Source organism: Oncorhynchus mykiss, chromosome 13 (genome assembly GCF_013265735.2).
Source record: "Oncorhynchus mykiss isolate Arlee chromosome 13, USDA_OmykA_1.1, whole genome shotgun sequence".
NCBI lineage: Eukaryota > Metazoa > Chordata > Actinopteri > Salmoniformes > Salmonidae > Oncorhynchus > Oncorhynchus mykiss.
The window spans coordinates 25,578,375-25,599,531 of record NC_048577.1 but is presented as its reverse complement, the minus strand read 5'-3'; the positions used below and the strand labels follow the sequence as shown (position 1 = coordinate 25,599,531).

General features: G+C 42.1%; 1 protein-coding gene across 3 annotated transcripts in view; it reads right to left on the bottom strand.

Annotated features, from left to right (window-relative positions):
* The window catches only part of LOC110486056 (spectrin beta chain, non-erythrocytic 1), a 107,603-nt gene that overhangs the window by 7,871 nt on the left and 78,575 nt on the right, over positions 1-21,157 (bottom strand). For all 3 annotated transcript variants that reach the window (XM_036942363.1, XM_036942361.1, XM_036942362.1), the window contains 14 exons: positions 20,431-20,521; positions 19,912-20,058; positions 17,862-18,125; positions 17,355-17,579; positions 16,778-16,867; positions 14,782-15,060; positions 14,459-14,589; positions 13,887-14,091; positions 13,152-13,526; positions 9,480-9,724; positions 8,994-9,132; positions 7,864-7,948; positions 5,283-5,479; positions 4,664-4,761 (listed from right to left, as the gene is read on the bottom strand). In XM_036942363.1, coding sequence (XP_036798258.1) covers positions 4,664-4,761; positions 5,283-5,479; positions 7,864-7,948; positions 8,994-9,132; positions 9,480-9,724; positions 13,152-13,526; positions 13,887-14,091; positions 14,459-14,589; positions 14,782-15,060; positions 16,778-16,867; positions 17,355-17,579; positions 17,862-18,125; positions 19,912-20,058; positions 20,431-20,521 — 2,571 coding nt within the window. The remainder of the gene's footprint in view (positions 1-4,663; positions 4,762-5,282; positions 5,480-7,863; positions 7,949-8,993; positions 9,133-9,479; positions 9,725-13,151; positions 13,527-13,886; positions 14,092-14,458; positions 14,590-14,781; positions 15,061-16,777; positions 16,868-17,354; positions 17,580-17,861; positions 18,126-19,911; positions 20,059-20,430; positions 20,522-21,157) is intronic.

Here is a 21,157-nt window from a genome sequence, read left to right as displayed (position 1 = left end):
CATGATTCACAAGTGATAATATATCATTCACAAGTGACAGGCTAATATTGTCACCCATCAGACTATTCTTAATTGAATCTTATCTTTACATATACAGTTGAAGTCGGAAGTTTACATACACTTAGGTTGGAGTCATTTAAACTTGTTTTTCAATCACTCCACAAATTTCGTGTTAAGTATAGTTTTGGAAAGTCGGTTAGGATATCTACTTTGCGCAGGACACAAGTAATTTTTCCAACAATTGTTTACAGACAGATTATTTCACTTATAATTCACTGTAATCACAATTCCACAGGGTCAGAAGTTTACATACACTAAGTTGACTGTGCCTTTAAACAACTCGGAAAATGCCAGAAAATTATGTCATGGCTTTAGAAGCTTCCGTTAGGCTAATTGACATCATTTGAGTCAATTGTCAATTCAAATCTTGGGCCGACTCTTCTCTGTATGCATCAATGATGTCGCTCTTGCTGCTGGTGATTCTCTGATCCACCTCTACGCAGCTGACACCATTCTGTATACCTCTGGCCCTTCTTTGGACACTGTGCGAACTAACCTCCAGACGAGCTTCAATGCCATACAACTCTCCTTCCGTGGCCTCCAACTGCTCTTAAATGCTAGTAAAACTAAATGCATGCTCTTCAACCGATCGCTGCCAGCACCTGCCCGCCCATCCAGCATCACTACTCTGGACGGTTCTGACCTAGGTGGACAACAACAAATACCTAGGTGTCTGATTAGACTGTAAACTCTCTTTCCAGAGCCACATTAAGCATCTCCAATCCAAAATTAAATCTAGAATCGGCTTCCTATTTCGCAACAAAGCATCCTTCACTCATGCTGCCAAACATACCCTCGTAAAACTGACTATCCTACCGATCCTCGACTTCGGCGATGTCATTTTCAAAATAGCCTCCAACACTCTACTCAACAAATTGGATGCAGTCTATCACAGTGCCATCCGTTTTGTCACCAAAGCCCCATATACTACCCACCACTGCGACCTGTATGCTCTCATTGGCTGGCCCTCGCTCATACTCGTCGCCAAACCCACTGGCTCCAGGTCATCTACAAGTCTTTGCTAGGTAACGCTCCGCCTTATCTCAATTCACTGGTCACCATAGCAGCACCCAGCCGCAGCACATGCTCCAGCAGGTATATTTCACTGGTCACCCCCAAAGCCAATTCCTCCTTTGGCCGCCTTTCCTTCCAGTTCTGCTGCCAATGACTGGAACGAACTGTAAAAATCGCTGAAGCTGGAGACTCATATCTCACTCACTAACTTCAAGCACCAGCTGTCAGAGCAGCTCACAGATCATTTCACCTGTACATAGCCCATCTGTAAATAGCCCATCCAACTACCTCATCCCCATACTGTATTTATTTATTTAGTTCCTTTGCACCCCAGTATCTCTACTTGCACATTCATATTCTGCACATCTACCACTCCAGTGTTTTAATTGCTATATTGTAATTACCTCGCCACTATGGCCTATTTTATTGCCTTACCTCCCTTATCTTACCTCATTTGCACACACTGTATTGTGGAAGGACCACCAGAGGGCAGGCTGGGCTCACGGATAGTAGCCCAACAAGGCATGGGAGACAAGGTAACCAGAGGCAATTAAGCACAGCTGACGGTACTAATGACATATTCTCCTTCCCCTATAAGAGAGAGAATGAAACCAGCAGAGAAGGGGAAAACTATCTCTGGAAGATGGCCACCGAGAGAGAGGAGCTATCCAGGAAGAACCACTAAGACGGTGACAATCCCGTGACTTTTGTTGTAGTTTAAAGATAATCCTATTGTGTTCCTGGTTCATCTGGAGAAGAAGATGTATGTTTTCCTTGGAAGATTTTCATTGATTATGTTGGAGTGTTTGTGTTGACCAAATGCCCTCAATAGAGAACTGTGTTCAATCAAGAAAACCTACTCCTGACTCGTTTATTCCACCATCCCGCTTTAGAGTGACGCCCAATTACTTGGTCCGCTCACAATATATACACTTCTTTTTTTCCCTACTGTATTATTGACTGTATGTTTGTTTATTCCATGTGTAACTCTGTGTTGTTGTATATGTCGAACTGCTTTGCTTTATCTTGGCCATGTCGCAGTTGTAAATGAGAACTTGTTCTCAACTAGCCTACCTGGTTAAATAAAGGTGAAATAAAAATATAACAAATTGGAGGTGTACCTGTGGATGTATTTCCAGGCCTACCTTCAAACTCAGTGCCTCTTTGCTTTACATCACGTGAAAATCAGAAGAAATCAGCTAAGACCTCAGACAAAAAAAATTGTAGACCTCCACAAGTCTGGTTCATCCTTGGGAGCAATTTCCAAATGCCTGAAGGTACCACGTTCATCTGTACAAACAATAGTATGCAAGTATAAACACCATGGGACCACGCAGCCGTCATACCGCTCAGGAGGAGACGCGTTCTGCCTCCTAGAGATGAACGTACTAGGGTGCGAAATGTACAAATCAACAGCAAAGGACCTTGTGAAGATGCTGGAGGAAACAGGTACAAAAGTATCTATATCCACAGTAAAACAAGTCCTATATCAACATATACAAAACCACCATAAAAAAGCCAGAGTACGGTTTGCAACTGCACATGTGGACAAAGATTGTACTTTTTGGAGAAATGTCCTCTGGTCTGATGAAACAAAAATAGAACTGTTTGATCATAATGACCATCGTTATGTTTGAAGGGAAAAGAGGGAGGCTTGCAATCCGAAGAACACCACCCTAACCGTGAAGCACGGGGGTGGCAGCATCATGTTGTGGGGGTGCTTTGCTGCAGGAGGAACTGGTGCACTTCACAAAATAGATGGCATCATGATGGAGGAAAATGATGTGGATATATTGAAGCAACAATCAGTCAGGAAATTAAAGCTTGGTCGCAAATGTGTCTTCCAAATGGACAATGACCCCAAGCATACTTCCAAAGTTGTGGCAAAATAGGGCTGTCCCGCTAGCGGGACACCTGTCGACAACTTCCGGTGAAATTGGAGGGCGCGCAATTCAATTAAATAATCATAAGAATTATGGATATTAAACATTTAGGTACATACCAGTGTCTTATATCGGTTAAAAGCTTAAGTTCTTGTAATCTAACTGTACTGTCAAATTTACAATAGGCTTTACAGCGAAAGCATGCCATGTGATTGTTTGAGGATGGCGCCCCACATCAACATATTGTTCCACCGGCACAGGCTTCATAAATTCACAAATAGCGATTAAATATTAAATCTTCCTCTGATTTGCAATCCAAATGGTCCCAGCTACAAAATGTCGTGTCGTTTTGTTAGATAAAATCCTTCTTTATATCCCAAAAGGTCTGTTTAGTTGGCGCCATCGCCAACTCGTTCGCCATCCACTCGTTCAACAAGCAGAGAAAGGAATCCAAAAATCTACTGCTAAACTTTGTTAAAACAAGTCCAAATACATTCTCAGGTACCCTAAAATGTAATTAAACTATAATATTTCATACGGAAAGAAGTATGTTCAATAGGAAAACGATATTAGCAGATGCGCGTCCTCTTCGTCGGACACGCACAGACTGATTTCCAACTCTGAGTCCCAGTACTAAAACTCGTACTTCTTCCTTGTTTGGGAAGAAACAAGCCTGAAACCTTGAACAAAGACTGTTGACATCTAGTGGAAGCCATAGTAATTGCAATCTGGGAGCTGAATTTGGATATGCCCATATACTTTCCATTGTAAGAGCATGAGCTCTCTAAAAAAACTAATAATAATAATCTGGTTGGTTTTTCTTTGGATTTTCTCCTCCCATATTTATTGTGTTATAGTCTCATACATTATTATAACATTTCTACAAAATTCAAAGTGTTTTATATCCACTGGTACCAATTATATGCATATCCTGGCTTCTGGGCCTGAGTAACAGGCAGTTTACTTTGTGCACGTCAGTCAGACAGGAAGTGGAGAAAAATAGACCCCAGCCTGAAATAGTGTTAAGGACAACAAAATCAAGGTATTGGAGTGGCCATCACAAAGCCCTGACCTCAATCCTTTCGAGAATTTGTGGGCAGAACTGAAAAAGCGTGTGAGAGCAAGGAGGCCTACAAACCTCAGTAACACCAGCTCTGTCAGGGGGAATGGGCCAAAATTCACCCAACTTATTGTGGGAAGCTTGTGGAAGGCTACCCAAAGCGTTTGACCCAAATTAAACAATTTAAAGTCAATGCTACCAAATACTAATTGAGTGTATGTAAACTTCTGACCCACTGGGAATGTGATGAAATAACTAAAAGCTGAATTCTCTCTTCTATTATTCTGACATTTCACATTCTTAAAATAAAGTGGTGATCCTAACTGGGAATTTCTACTAGGATTAAATGTCAGTAATTGTGAAAAACTGAGTTTAAATGTATTTGGCTAAGGTGTATGTAAACTTCCGACTTCAACTGTACTAAATAATATATGTGTGATTTTTATTAAATATAGAAATTACCATTATCGTGCACCTGTCTCGAAACAGGGGCAGTGGGAAAAAATACATGTCATCTATGCACTTAAATAACGAATGGAGGATGCTTTTCCCTTTGTTAATTTTCATGCCAGCCAGGTAGGCTATACTCCTGTTGTAAAGATAAACAATAAACAAGATAAGCAACAGCCCTAACCGCTACACTTACCTCTGCCGTGGTGAGTCCTGCGCCGGTAAAGGCTCCGGCGAAGGGGGTTTTCGCATCCTCTCTTCCTCTTGCTGTCTTCTCACTTCCAATAACTCCAACTGGAAGAACAAGACACAACGGATCCTCAGTCTCATTTTACCACCTTTATCTGAGTAAATTTGGCAATGCCACCTTCAAAGAGTGATGGGTCACACTTCAATTTTAAAGTTTGCTATTTACCTGGGACTTAAAGACGTGAAAAATGGTAGCTAATTTAATTACCTAATGATTACATTGTAGTTTCTTTGGGATTCATTGGAACATGCAAAACATTGTACCAATTATTACCAATTATGTTGAATTCTTTGAACTTACATTATATTATTACTATCAAATTTTTCATGAAATATTGGGTAAATACTGTAATGACATGCAGGTGTCAATGTTAGTATGTGAACTTAAATAACTGACTAGCACAAGATAGCTGTTCACTAAACAATGTTTTATGAACATTACAAATACCCACTGGAATAGAACTGAAAAAGTAACTGTCTATGAGTAAGACTAATGTCTAAGAATCATTTTATCATAAACATTCATGACACGTCAGAGAAAAATTGCAAACTGTCAAAACACTCACCGTAGTCAACCTCTCCAGTGCTGAGAAGCGCTCCTCCCAAGTAGCGGCCGACTTCTCAAAAGCCTCGTGCCTCTTGATCAGTTTCTCCACTTCGTCCACGCTCTGCCCCAACTCCGGGCCAAACAGGTATGGTTCCTGTCCCAGCAGCCACGCCTCTGCCACCCCTGCATCCCTCCCAAACTGGTGAACTTCCAAAACTAGACCATGCAGAGCAAAGACAAGAAAGTCAACAGGGAAAACATCTGCTTCATCTGCCCACTTTTTTATAGACCTAGTCACTGGTGCTTTCTGCTTTAATTTTTGCTTGTAAGCAGGAATCAGGAGGACAGCATTATGGCCAGATTTGCCAAATGGAGGGCGAGGGAGAGCTTCGTAAACGTGTGTGGAGTAAAGGTGGTCTAGAATTTTTTTCCCTCTGGTTGCACATTTAACATGCTGATAGAAATGAGGTAAAACTGATTTAAGTTTCCCCGCATTAAATTCCCTGGCCACTATGTATTTTCTACATAGATTCCATGCAATGATGTGCATAAACCCTGGATTGGTTTTGCTACGTAATGGCCAATGTGAGGCTTTGTGAAGCTAATTCTAGGACAAAATTACATGTATTTAAGTATGTCTTTGTTATGGGGACAGTAACATTAGTACACTACCCCCAAAATGTTTTTAAGTCATATATTTATATATACAATGCCTTGCGAAAGTATTCGGCCCCCTTGAACTTTGCAACCTTTTGCCACATTTCACGCTTCAAACAAAAAGATATAAAACTGTATTTTTTTGTGAAGAATCAACAAGAAGTGGGACACAATCATGAAGTGGAACGACATTTATTGGATATTTCAAACTTTTTTAACAAATCAAAAACAGAAAAATTGGCCGTGCAAAATTATTCAGCCCCCTTAAGTTAATACTTTGTAGCGCCACTTTTTGCTGTGATTACAGCTGTAAGTCACTTGGGGTATGTCTCTATCAATTTTGCACATCGAGAGACTGAAATTTTTTCCCATTCCTCCTTGCAAAACAGCTCGAGCTCAGTGAGGTTGGATGGAGAGCATTTGTGAACAGCCGTTTTCAGTTCTTTCCACAGATTCTCGATTGGATTCAGGTCTGGACTTTGACTTGGCCATTCTAACACCTGGATATGTTTATTTTTGAACCATTCCATTGTAGATTTTGCTTTATGTTTTGGATCATTGTCTTGTTGGAAGACAAATCTCCATCCCAGTCTCAGGTCTTTTGCAGACTCCATCAGGTTTTCTTCCAGAATGGTCCTGTATTTGGCTCCATCCATCTTCCTATCATTTTTAACCATCTTCCCTGTCCCTGCTGAAGAAAAGCAGGCCCAAACCATGATGCTGCCACCACCATGTTTGACAGTGGGGATGGTGTGTTCAGAGGGATGAGCTGTGTTGCTTTCACGCCAAAAATAACGTTTTGCATTGTTGCCAAAAAGTTCAATTTTGGTTTCATCTGACCAGAGCACCTTCTTCCACATGTTTGGTGTGTCTCCCAGGTGGCTTGTGGCAAACTTTAAACAACACTTTTTATGGATATCTTTAAGAAATGGCTTTCTTCTTGCCACTCTTCCATAAAGGCCAGATTTGTGCAATATACGACGACTGATTGTTGTCCTATGGACAGAGTCTCCCACCTCAGCTGTAGATCTCTGCAGTTCATCCAGAGTGATCATGGGCCTCTTGGCTGCATCTCTGATCAGTCTTCTCCTTGTATGAGCTGAACGTTTAGAGGGACGGCCAGGTCTTGGTAGATTTGCAGTGGTCTGATACTCCTTCCATTTCAATATTATCGCTTGCACAGTGCTCCTTGGGATGTTTAAAGCTTGGGAAATCTTTTTGTATCCAAATCCGGCTTTAAACTTCTTCACAACAGTATCTCGGACCTGCCTGGTGTGTTCCTTGTTCTTCATGATGCTCTCTGCGCTTTTAACGGACCTCTGAGACTATCACAGTGCAGGTGCATTTATACGGAGACTTGATTACACACAGGTGGATTGTATTTATCATCATTAGTCATTTAGGTCAACATTGGATCATTCAGAGATCCTCACTGAACTTCTGGAGAGAGTTTGCTGCACTGAAAGTAAAGGGGCTGAATAATTTTGCACGCCCAATTTTTCAGTTTTTGATTTGTTAAAAAAGTTTGAAATATCCAATAAATGTCGTTCCACTTCATGATTGTGTCCCACTTGTTGTTGATTCTTCACACAAAAATACAGTTTTATATCTTTATGTTTGAAGCCTGAAAGGTCGCAAAGTTCAAGGGGGCCGAATACTTTCGCAAGGCACTGTATATATATATTTTTTTTTCATGTTCAGTTCAGAAAATATATTTTTTAAGTAATAGAATACCAAAATGGCTGCTCGGTGGCTTCAAAACAGTGCCCTGTCAGTCATCTAGGGTTAATACATTTAATTAATTGTATGTCATAATACATTGACAAATTACGTTGAAACAACGTTCATTGAATCAGTTTGGTGCCCAATAGGGCGGGATATGCCCAACTAGTGACAAGATTCCATCCAATGGCATGTGGGAAAGTATGAACAAAAATCCTTACTCAGTCTTAACCACTCCCGTCGGTCCTCCCACTTGTCAATCATGTCTTTCCTCTTGTCCATCAGCTGTAGTAATTTATCTTTGATCTAAACAGAGGACAGAGCAGCAAATTATTATATTTTAACATTGGGTATCATCACATACAAACAATGCAATACACCAAAACCTGAAGAGGCTACGATGCAGTATGGTCATTCCACAAAATGAGTGCCTTTGATATTTTAAGAAATGGTGCCCTTTAATAAATCCAATTTTTATATCAATAAAGACATGCTAAAGTGCGAAGATTCAAAAACTTTGACGTCCCTCATTGCACCCTCTGTGACTTCCAGGAACCCACTTCACCCCAACATTTCTCCAGGTTTTCACCATCATTGTAAATCCCCAGTTATTTGTTTTATTGACAAAGCCATTTCGGAAGATGATTATTTATTTAATATGATTAGTGATTCCTTTTAAAGGTAAAAAAAAAACAACAACCTGTCCCTCATTTGAAGGTCAACCCTGTTATGTGAACTGAACTCTCCTTTTAATATGGCGAAACTATTCCTTAAAAAAAATACAAATCAAAAGAAACATTGAACATCTGAACAGTCAAATCATACTGTAAAAAGCAGGTGAGATGGATCTACTCTTTTTGGGCATTTTCTGGTGTTTTGTGGTGGGAATCTGAGTGGGTCGACCATAACATGTCAACCATGTTAAATATTTTTTATGAAACTTGCATTCAATTGCACATACCAAGCTTCAATTTCCCCCGTCACAAGGGATTTATGGCTGATTTAAGACGAAATAGTCAACCCTGTTCTGGTCAACACTGTTACTTTATTTGGCAGTTAATAGACACTTGTAGTTTTTTTCATTTAACCTCTTGAGATGTAAAAATATGTTTTTTATTAAGTTGAACATGTACTCTTTATGACAGAATGTTAAAATGAGGTGAAATCAAAAGTTTATTTTCACCAAGTTACACATCTCAAAAGGCACCAAAGTGGTGAAACGACCCAGTAACATAGGGCTGTCAAATTAATTTACCCAAATGGACCATTTAATTGAGAAAGAGCAGTGGTCCTCAAATGGCTCATGGGCTGCCCTGCAGTAGCATAGCATTGGTTTGGCAATGGAACGTACCTCCTCTGATGCATAGTGCTTTCTGGCTAGCAGAGACTTGCCCAACTCAATGCAGGCGGTGAAGCTGTCATTGCGGGCGTCGATCTCAGCCTTGATACCCTGGTGGTTGTTCATCAACAACTCCACAGAGGACACGTCCCTGTACAGAGAAAGAAAAATATGCATGCACGCAGACAGGCATGCGCGCACACACACACACACAGGCGCACACACACACATAGGCGCACACACACACACAGGCACGCACACACACACAGGCGTGCACACACACACACAGGCACGCACACACACACACACACACAGGCACGCACACACACACACACAGGCACGCACACACACACAGGCACGCACACAGGCGCACACACACACACACCAGGATATCAGTATACAAACCTAAGATTGGAATAGGAATTTCAGTTTACCTCCTGAATTGACTGAATTGAAATGGAACTGACCCCCACCTAGCTAAGTACAATAATAATTTACCTTGGATTCTCCTGGGCTTCGATGAGACGGATGACGTCCTCCATCCACAGCATGAGATCGCGCACCATGCTGAAGAAGTGAAATTTGTCACCCGTGTCCAGGAGGTGGCCTCTGCGGACATCGCAGGACTCCAGCAGGGTATTCCAGGCCTCCAGCACCTCGCTCTCCCTCCGCTGGATGTCGTCTGCCTTGTCGCCGGCGTAGGCTGACTGGAGGCGGACGGCATCCTCCTGCAGCTGCCTCACCTGAAGGTCCGAGCACAAGTCCCTTCAATGCATTTTATTCTACAATTACACTACCTTTTGCTACCTGGTATTTACATGAAATGAAAGGCTATATGTAATTAACAGGTTAATAATTACTAGTGATGTGCACCGATATGGAAAATCTATATTGATATTGGTAAAAAAATTAAATAACCGATACCGATATCATAGCGGTTTTATGAATAACATTGTGTGATTGTTTAATTTTCTGTTCATTTCCATGGCTTTGTGAAGCTCAGACAACTGCTTTCTTATTGCCTATTGGGATTGCCATCTGGGGGCCAGTTTGAATACAATGGGAAGCCAGTTGGTGACCCATCAGCCGGCAGTTAAGTACAGCGCATTCTGAAAGTATTCAGACTAGAGGTCGACCGATTATGATTTTTCAACGCTGATACCGATACCGACTATTGGAGGACCAAAAAAGCAGATGCCGATTAATTGTCCGATTAATTTTTTTAACATTTGTAATAATGACAATTACAACAACACTGAATGAACACTTATTTTAACTTAATATAATACATCAATAAAATCTATTTATCCTCAAGTAAATAATGAAACATGTTCAATTTGGTTTAAATAATGCAAAAACAAAGTGTTGGAGAAGAAAGTAAAAGTGCAATATGTGCTATGTAAGAAAGCTAACATTTCAGTTCCTTGCTCAGAACATGAGAACATATGAAAGCTGGTGGTTCCTTTTATTAACATGAGTCTTCAATATTCCCAGGTAAGACGTTTTAGGTTGTAGTTATTGTAGGAATTATAGAACTATTTCCCTCTATACCATTTGTATTTCATTAACCTTTGACTATTGGATGTTCTTATAGGCACTTTAGTATTGCCAGTGTAACAGTATAACTTCCATCCCTCTCCTCACTCCTCCCTGGGCTGGTATATATAAATATATACCAGCAACACAACGACAACAGCCACCATCGAAGCAGCGTTACCCATGCAGAGCAAGGGAAACAACCACCCCAAGGCTCAGAGCAAGTGAAGTTTGAAACGCTATTAGCACGCGCTAACTAGCTAGCCATTTCACTTCAGTTACACAAGCCTCATCTCGGGAGTTGATAGGCTTGAAGTCATTAACAGCGCAATGCTTTACGCACAACGAAGAGCTGCTGGCAAAATGCACGAAAGTGCTGTTTGAATGAATGTTTACGCGTCTGCTTCTGCCTACCAATGCTCAGTCAGATACTTAGATACTTGTATGCTCAGTCAGATTATATGCAACGCAGGACACGCTTGATAATATCTAGTAATATCATCAACCATGTGTAGTTAACTAGTGATTATGATTGATTGTTTTTTATAAGATAAGTTTAATGCTAGCTAGCAACTTACCTTGGCCTTACTGCATTTGCCTAACAGGCAGTCTCCTTGTGGAGTGCAACGAGAGAGAGGCAGGTCGTTATTGCGACCTAGTTACTAGTTAACTGTAAGGTTGCAAGATTGGATCCCCCGAGCTGACAAGGTGAACATATGTCACTCTGCCCCTGAACGAGGCTGTTAACCCACTGACTAACTGACTTGCCTAGTTAAAAAAAAGGTATAAAAAAATAAATATATTTTTTATTTATTTTAAAAATCTGCAAATCGGTGGCGCCCAAAAATACCGATTTTCTATTGTAATGAAAACTTGAAATCGGCCCTAATTAAATCGGCCATTCCGATTAATCGGTCGACCTCTAATTCAGACCCCCCAAATTTCGTTACAGCCTTATTCTAAAATGGATCCAATACATTTACCTTATCAATCTACACACAATACCTGATAATGACAAAGCAAAAACAGGTTTCTAGAAATGCTTGCAAATGTATTAAAAACAAGTATTCAGACCCTTCGCTATGAGACTCAAAATTGCACCCTGTTTCCATTGATCATCCTTGAAATGTTTCTATAACTTGATTGGAATCCACCTGTGGTAAATTCAATTGATGGGACATGATTTGGAAAGGCACACAACTGTCTTTATAAGGTCCCACAGTTGACAGTGCATGTCAGAGCAAAAACCAAGCCATGAGATCAAACAAATCTTTCTTAGAGCTCCAAGACAGGATTGTGTCGAGGCACAGATCTGGGGAAGGGTACCAAAATATGTCTGTAGCATTGAACACAGTGGCCTCCATCATTCTTAAATGGAAGAAGTTTATAACCACCAAGACTCTTCCTAGAGCTGGCCGCCCGGCCATACTGAGCAATCGGGGGAGAAGAGCCTTGGTCAGGGAGGTGACCAAGAACTCAATGGTCACTCTGACAGAGCTCCAGAGTTCCTCTATGGAGATAGGAGAGCTTCCAGAAGGACAACCATCTCTGCAGCACTCCACCAATCACGCCTTTATGGTAGAGTGGCCAGACGGAAGTCACTCCTCAGTAAAAGGAACATGACAGCCCGTTTGGAGTTTGCCAAAAAGGCACCTAAAGACTCCCAGACCATGAGAAACAATATTCTCTGATCTGATGAAAATAAGATTGAACTCTTTTGCCTGAATGCCAAGTGTCACGTCTGGAGGAAACCTGGCACCATCCCTACAGTGAAGCATGGTGGTGGCAGCATCATGCTGTGGGGATGTTTTTCAGTGGCAGGGACTGGGAGACTAGTCAGGATCAAGGGAATGCTGAACGGAGCAAAGTACAGAGAGATCCTTGATGAAAACCTGTTCCAGAGAGTTCAGGACCTTAGACTGGGCGAAGGTTCACCTTCCAACAGGACAATGACCCTAAGCACACAACTAAGACAACGCAGGAGTGGCTTCGGGAAAAGTCTCTGAATGTCCTTTGAGTGGTCCAGCCAGAGACCGGACTTGAACCCGATCGAACATCTCTGGAGAGACCTGAAAATAGCTGTGCAGTAATGCTCCCCATCCAACCTGACAGCTTGAGAGGATTTGCAGAGAAGAATTGGAGAAACCCCCTAAATACAGGTGTGCCTAGCCTGCAGCGTCATACCCAAGAAGACTCGAGGCTGTAATCGCTGCCAAAGATGCTTCAACAAAGGACTGAGTCAAGAATCTGAATACTTATATAAATGTCATATTTCTATTTTCTAAAAACCTGTTTTTGCTTTGTCATTATGGGGCATTGTGTGTAGAGTGATGAGAGGAAAAAACTATTTCATCCATTTTAGAATAAGGCTGAAACGTAACAAATGTGGAAAAAGTCAAGGGGTCTGAATACTTTCCGAATGCACTGTATGCTAAGTTGAGAGCCTGTGAGAGGGCTTTGTGTCTGCAAGAACAGTCATGTTTCCTCTTTTGCATAATAGTGTAGGTTATCAATATCAATATTACATTGAATGATCGATATTGGTGCCCACCACTAATAATAACATGGGATTTCATTTTCTGCAGTGCAGTGATCTGGTGAAGTGAGCTACAGGGAGATATTAGCTTTATCCACCTGTGTTCCCAGGGCCTGGATGTCGTGCTCGAAAGTGGTGTGCATCCGCTGCAGTGTCTCCACTGTGTTCTGGTCACGTCCCACCTCCTCGGGAAGCTTCTTGTGTTTGTCCATGATGCGGCCCAGGATCTCCTTGGCGTCGTGGTAGAACTTGTGTAGCTCGTAAGAGGCGGCCAGTATCTGCGTGCGTGTGTCGATGAGCTCCAGCAGGTCAGCCCAGGCCTCGTTGAGGCCGTCCTTCCACTCAGCCACCGTGGCGGCATCTGCGTGGCCCGCATTAATCAGCTCGTCGGACAGGCGGTTGACGGCATCCACACGCTCCTGGCCGATGTTGTCTGTGTCACGGGAAAACTCCCGAAAGCGCTCCTGGAGCATCTGTGGATGGATAGATGGATGAGAGGAGAAGAATGAGGACCTTTAACACAAATATACATTGTACTGCCCTGTCTTACCTACTAAAAGGTAATGGCGGTATCAAATGGGCAGTACTGAAATCAGTCTATGGCTGTGTTACAGACTGTTTTCACACACCAAAGCACATAACACCTGGATAAGTGTCAACCATATCAATATGATACCCAACTGCAATGCAGCATTCAATTATTGGTACTTTAATACAATTATACATTGTGCAATGTGCTGCTTTGCAGATGGTCTGGAATACAGACTGTGTTTTCCTCCCTGACAGCACCAGGAGTGAAAGGGTAGGGTTTGAAGTCAGGTGACGTAGCTTACAGTGACATGCTCGTAGTCTTGTCCCAGCTCGTGAGATCCGGCCACCACCTCCCGCTCGGCAATCCACTGCTCCAAGTCGTCAACCTCGCGGTTGAGCTGGAACAGGCGGAACCTCTCATCCAGTTTGCCCCGCCTCTCCTCAGACAGGTCCTTCATGCCGGCATAGAGCTTGTCCACCTGAGACTGACGCATGCCTATCCTCTCACTGCCCACACAAACAGAAATCAAGACTTCAATGATCAGTGGATGGGTTTAACAAGAGTAATCTTTTTTTGTTTTTGCAAAAAAACATATTCTTGTTCCAGCCCAATACGAACACCCCTGATCAAACTAATAAAAGGGTCATGGTCTGCAATCAAGGCTTTCGTTAGTGAAATCAGGTCTGTTAGGGTTCAGATGAAACAATGAAACAAAAATATGCATACACACCACACTCTGGTCTACTGAATGCTCCACTCATAGAAATACTTTTTCTAGATCGGACATTCATATTCAAGTCAACGTTCCTTGACGGGTGGCAATAATAAGTGACATTCTACTTCAATGGCTTCACTCTGGGCTCTCTCACTGACCTCTCTGTATGTCCTGCAGCTGTCAGGCCTCTGCTGGTCTTGGAGAGCTGATGGACTGTCTCAGCGTAGTCCTCCACCGATTGTTCCACAATCTGGTGCTTCTTCAGCATGGCTACAGAGCTCTGCTCATCCTAAGAGGGAAATACACTTGTTTTTAGCGCTTTGGGAATTCTAAGTTAGTAGCAACATTATCCACACACACACACACACACACACACACACACACACACACACACACACACACTATTCCTCACAATAGGGCACACCCATGGCAAAAATATTATTTGTACAGCACCAAAACACTGTCAATAACACCCTAGTACCTTGGCTTTCTCCTCAGACATCATGTACAACTCCTGCTCGCTCATCCAGGCCTCTGCCTCGGCGGCATCAAAGTAGTACTTCTGGGCGTTGTGGGACTGCTCCAGTCGGGCGTGACGCTTCTCTGTCTCCTCAATCATCAGACCCCACAGCTGTTGCAGGTCAGCCAGGTGCTGGCGGATGGCCTCCCCGGCAAGGCTGTCCTCCATCAGCAGGCTCTCGCTCCGCTCGAAAATGTCGTCGAAGCGGGGCTGGTGTCCCTGGATCTCCTTCTGCAAGGTCTGAGAAGGGGATACAATACTTTTATTGCACATTTCCATGGAAATTCATTTTGTAATGTCAGCAATACATTAAAATACTAGATACACAAAACCAAGAGCACAATACAGTAGATACACTTCAAGTAAGTAGGTAATCTATGCCTGAACGGCTCAAAGGGCAGGAGTCCTATTTCTGTACTGTACACCCCCTGGAGAAGACACCAATCTATCTACCCTATATCTCAATTAAAACTCAATAAGACAGTGATAGTCTTTGCTATGTATGATATCATTCAATATATTTGTTTAAGTATCTTGGTAGGAATAGGATAACAGATCTAGGCAGGCACTATCCAGCCACCTTATCACCAAAACGATCAGCCTCATTGCGTTTAAAAGTTTTGTTGATGCGAGTGGCTGTATTAGGTTGGGATCTATCGCATCCCACAACTCTCCCAGAGTATGTTTGGAATATTTCTTTATTGCACAGAAGGACAAGTTGACCAATAGAATAGGTCAACTTTTGTACTATGGGGGATAGTAGATTGACATAGGCTTATGATTTTGCTATTCGTTAAGCCTACTCATCTTGTTGGCTGACAAAAAGCAGGCTAAATGTGGACATATTCAATATGCGCCTCGGAATTCACAGTTGTGTCACTGATGTGTCTGTCTTCATTCACTTGTAGCCTACTTCTTGCCTGAGAAAGACCCAATCACGTGATGGGCATTGGCTACATCTGAGAGACCCATGTGAGTGAGAGGTGCTACAGAGCACGGCAGCTGGGAGAATGGAATTATAAATCGCCTATTATATTCAGCCCAAGGGCACAACTGCTACTTTTTCAATTGTATTCCTCATACTGTAAAATAATGTCACGGAATTTTAAGTAAATCTTGTCAGCTAAATTAACTAGTGTAGCCCACAGCCATATGGCATAGCCATATCAGGGCCTAACATAAGGACAACGGAGAGTATGCTATTCTGTTCTTCTGAAATAGACAACATTTTCTTTATATCATGTTTCTTTAGACATGTCTAAAATACATAATGGATTTATATTAAATGGATTTAGACTTTTTAAAATGTAGATGTTCCAAAGGTCTGCATCAGTGGCTTGTAGGATATGCCTGGAAGCCAGGAGATGCTAAACGTGTTTATGCTAATTACCAGGCAATTACCAGTGAGAACAGCAGTTATTTGCTTGACAATCACTGACTGACAAAATTTCATGAACAACACAGCCCTAAACACTGACACTAACAATTATAATTTTGCTTATAAATAAGTGCATAAATGTATTCACAACAATAGAATGGTGCTTATTTTGGTCCTAAGTGTGACTTCCTTGTAAAGTGAGTCACGATCGTCGTAATAACATTCAGACCAAAGTGCAGCGTGATATGGGTTCCACATATTTATTGAAGTGAAAAAACAATAAAGAACAATGTGGGGTCAATAAATGTGGGGTCAAAGAAGTGCTCACAGGCAACTACACATAAAAAAGATCCCACCAAAACACAGTGGGGAAATGGCTGCCTAAATATTATCCCCAATCAGAGACAACAATAAACAGCTGCCTCTGATTGCGAACCATACCAGGCCAACATAGAAATGAACAACCTAGATTACCCACCCTAGTGACACCCCAACCTAACCAAAATAGAGAATAAAAAAAAACCTCTCTATGGTCAGGGCGTGACAGACATGTTCAGTACATGAGAAAAATACACATACCTGATTTTTCTTGATAAGCAGTTGAACGGTCTGTAGGTTGTGACCATGCTCTGTGGAGGTTGCAATTGGCATCCTCTCTTCGACCCAAAGCTAAAATGGACAAGCCAAATAGATTATTAAGTGCATTGAATGAAAATACCAGAACAAATAAAGCCTCAGTAGAACATGTGCATGCACGCGCACACACAAGCGTTTGTTTTACTATCCTTGTGGAGACCAAACAATTGATTCCCATTCAAAATCCTATTTTCCCTAACCTAACCTTAACCTAAAATAAATGCCTTAAACTAGATGCCCTACATACTGGTCTTGACGAGAACAAAGACAAATGTTGAGGGAGATTCCCTTCTGTACCGTTCAACCAATCCAGTAAATGTGGAGGAGTTAAGATGGAGTGTCGCCTTGTTAACGTCCCAAAGTTGCGTCACAGGCTCTCTTTACATTTCCCCTGAAAATCAAAAGGTCTCCACTTGTCTGAATTTTCCTTGTTTTACTAAATCGGGAAACCAAAAACACACAAACAAACAAACACACACAGTACACCCCCAGGAGGCAGCTCAATCAACTATCAACTCACTATCTCATCCTCCACGTCGCGGTTGAACTGGTGGATCTCACGGGAGGCCACCAGGAAGTTCTTTCTCTTCCTCAGCGGGTCGAGCAGCTCTTTGAACTTGTGCTCCACCATGTGTCTCTGGCAATCCACCTCCTCTGTGACATTCCCTTCCTGGCTGAGGACCAGTGCCTGGCTCTGCAGCTCCACCACCTCCCTCTGACGGACCTCCACCTGATTCTCCAATATCTAGGGGCCACCAGGGAGAGGGAGGAGAACATTTTGAACACTATGTTTCCCCTAGATGATGTTCCTGGCGGGGCCCAGGCCACTAAGTCAACATCCATGGTTTCTTATCCAAGATTTTCAGATCAGACCAATTGATGCCATACATTTTTTATTGCTAAAAACCAATTAAAGCCAACTTATTTAAATTATTATTAGTATTAATATCTTGCATTATTATTGTATTAATGCCAACATGATTTATCAATTTTATTACAACGACGCATGCTCCACCATGTACAGTACCTGCTGCTTTTTGAGCAGGATATTGACGCTGGTCAGGTCTTTGCCATAGTCATCAGATTGAATCTGTCCCTCCAGGCCACCCAGCCACTTGTCCAAGTCAGCACAGCTCTGTGTGAACAGCTCGGTCTTGTTGGCGTCAAACAGGCACTGGGCTTTGGTCTGGGTGGTAGACTCCAACACTTCCCACATCTTCTGGAGGGCTGAGAGCTTCTCCTTGACCACCGACTCTGTCTCAGGCTTCTCTAACACCAGCTGCATCCCATCCTGGAGAGGAAAGACTTACAATCACCTTTATTTCCCAAGTACTTTTTACAAGTACCAGGAATTTGACCTAGGGATGTGGTGCTGCCATGCCTTACAGTAACAAAATATACAGTATAAAATAGGAAAAGGTCAAGTTTATGGATAATCTTTGCGTTTCTGCAGTTGTTGAAACACATTTTATGGTCGTGAAACACATTTAGTGCGGTGGGCAGGTACAGTCAGTTAGTTATGGTGGGGTAACCCCATGAGTTTTGGAGTGGGTATAATATGGCAGTTAGTGAGTATAGGGTAGTCATAATCAGTTGGGGAGCTATAGTGGGTACATACACTCAATAGACAGTTTATTAGGTACACCCGTCTAGTACCGGGTTGGACCCCCCTTTGCCTCCTGAACAGCCTGAATTCTTCAGGGCATTCAATAAGGTGTCGGAAACATTCCACAGGGATGTTGGTCCATGCTGACATCACGCAGTTGCTGCAGATTGGACGGCGGTACATTCATGCTGCGAACAGCCCGTTCCGTCTCATCCCAAAGGTACTCTATTGGGTTGGGGTCTGGGGACTGCGCAGGCCACTCAAGCGAACTGAACTCGCTGTCATATTCCAAGCGATGTTCTTCCACTCCTCAATTGTACAGTGTTGGTCATCTCGTGCCCACTGGAGCCACTTCGTCTTGTTTTTAGCTGATAGGAGTGGAACCCGGTGTGGTCGTCTGCTGCAATAGCCCATCCGTGACAAGGATCAACGAGTTCCGAGATGCCGTTCTGCACACCACTGTTGTACTGCGCCGTTATTTGTCTGTTTGTGCCCCAACTGTTAGCTTGCACGATTCTGGCCATTCTGCTTTGACCTCTCTCATTAACAAGCTATTTTCGCTATACAAGTTATCCATTTTCGTGAATGGGTTGGTGTACCTAATAAGAAGTGAGTTGAATATTTTACATAAAGTAATGCTAAATGAAATTGTGACAGTAAGTGTGGGGTTCTTGATGTGGCATCTAGGGTTCTTCAGAATTCTTAAAGGTTCTTGAAACGTAATGAAGCCTGCAGAAAATTGGCCAGTGTTTATTTTTCAGTGTAACATTTTTAGTGTTGACACTGTAAAGAGTTAAATTAACACTCAGTGGTGTAAAATAAACCCACTGTTGGTGTTAATAACCAGAGTTGAAAAAACCCACAGTTATCATTTTCATATTTCCCAGCATGCTCTACTGCAGGTCGATTTTTTAAATTGTTTGTTTCAATATCAATTTTTTTGCATGTACATGGATTAATTAATCGTATGCTACTCCGAAATAAATAACATACATTTTCTAAACTATTCAAATCTGTTACTTGGACTTATTGTACCCGTTACTGAAATTTTTGTTAAATTCTAGATGTTTAAGATTGACTTCCAGGGTTGGGAAGACTTTCTGAATGCAGGTTGCAGGTGAATAAAAATTCTAAATGTCGGATATCCCCACTCCAATAGGAGTTACACATCACTTTGCAAGCCAGCATAATGTGGCTTGCAGGTCTGATGTGGCCTGTAAACTATGAGTTTCAGGCCGCTGTATAAGGCTAAAACTAGGCCCTCAAAAGAAGGACTTATGAAATATGTATTTTATTCTTAAAATAATGTAATTGTAATGACAACATACACTTAAGACTACTTAAAAGTCTAGATAACTGATCACGCTAATGTCATGTAATTGGAGGCACTTGTTATTAACTTGTGTTCATTCATCTAATACCCAATGCAAAATCATCAAGACAGAGTGAATCTTATTTTGGTTTTGCTAACCTTCTCAATTTTGTCCAGCCACTCCTTGTTGGACTGCAGCTCGGCCATGAAGGCCTGATGCTTGAGCCATTTGCTGTGGAGATTCCTGGCCTCGTCGTACGACATGTCCTGGGCCGTGAGCATCTTCTCATTGATCCACAGGGACAGCTGCGCACACACACACACACACACACACACACACACACACACACACACACACACACACACACACACACACACACACACACACACACACACACAGGTAGGTAGGTCATTGTATTTCACTGCCATAGACTGTGAAAGCAGTCTGTCACTATACTTACATGCACTGTTTTATATTTAATACATAGCGTGGCAATGTATGCATTCATAGTATCGGGACTTATACCAATGTTAGACTGTATGAACGATTTCTCACGTCCAGATTAAGCATATTCCTGGAATAATAAGCACTTTCAATGGAGAATCTCTATTGAAAGTGCTTTTTAGTTCAGGAGTAGGCTTAATCTGGGACCGGGAAAGACATGTTGGGCAGCAGACCTCCTGGGAATCCTGTAGGAACTTCTGAAGCGCCCGGTTATCCTTCAGCCTCATCAGTAGCTCCAGAGCAGCCTTGCGGTTCTTCTTATGTCTGTGCAAATGTTGGGTAAACAGATTTGATCAAGGATAATAGATCCCATGTTTATTGTGACTACCACAAACAAGCTCCCAGTTGTGTGTACCATATCACAGGTTGCCATATCACAGGTTCACCCCTAAGTAAAAATGTCCAAATTGGGCCCAAAGTGTCAATATTTTGTGTGGCCACCATCATTTTCCAGCACTGCCTTAACCCTCTTGGGCATGGAGTTCACCTTCACTTAGGGGTGTACTCACTTTTGTTGCCAGCGGTTTAGACATTAATGGCTGTGTTATTTTGAGGGGACAGCAAATTTACACTGTTATACAAGCTGTACACTCACTACTTTACATTGTAGCAATGTGTCATTTCTTCAGTGGTCACATGAAAAGATATACTCAAATATTTACAAAAATGTGAGGGGTGTACTCACTTTTGTGATATACTGTATACAGTTGAAGTCGTAAGTTTACATACACCTTAGTCAAATACATTTAAACTCAGTTTTTCACAGTTCCTGACATTTAATCCTAGTAAAAATTCCCGGTTTTAGTTCAGTTAGGATCACCACTTTATTTTAAGAATATGAAATGTCAGAATAATAGTAGAGAGTGATTTACTTAAGGTTTTATTTATTTCATCACATTC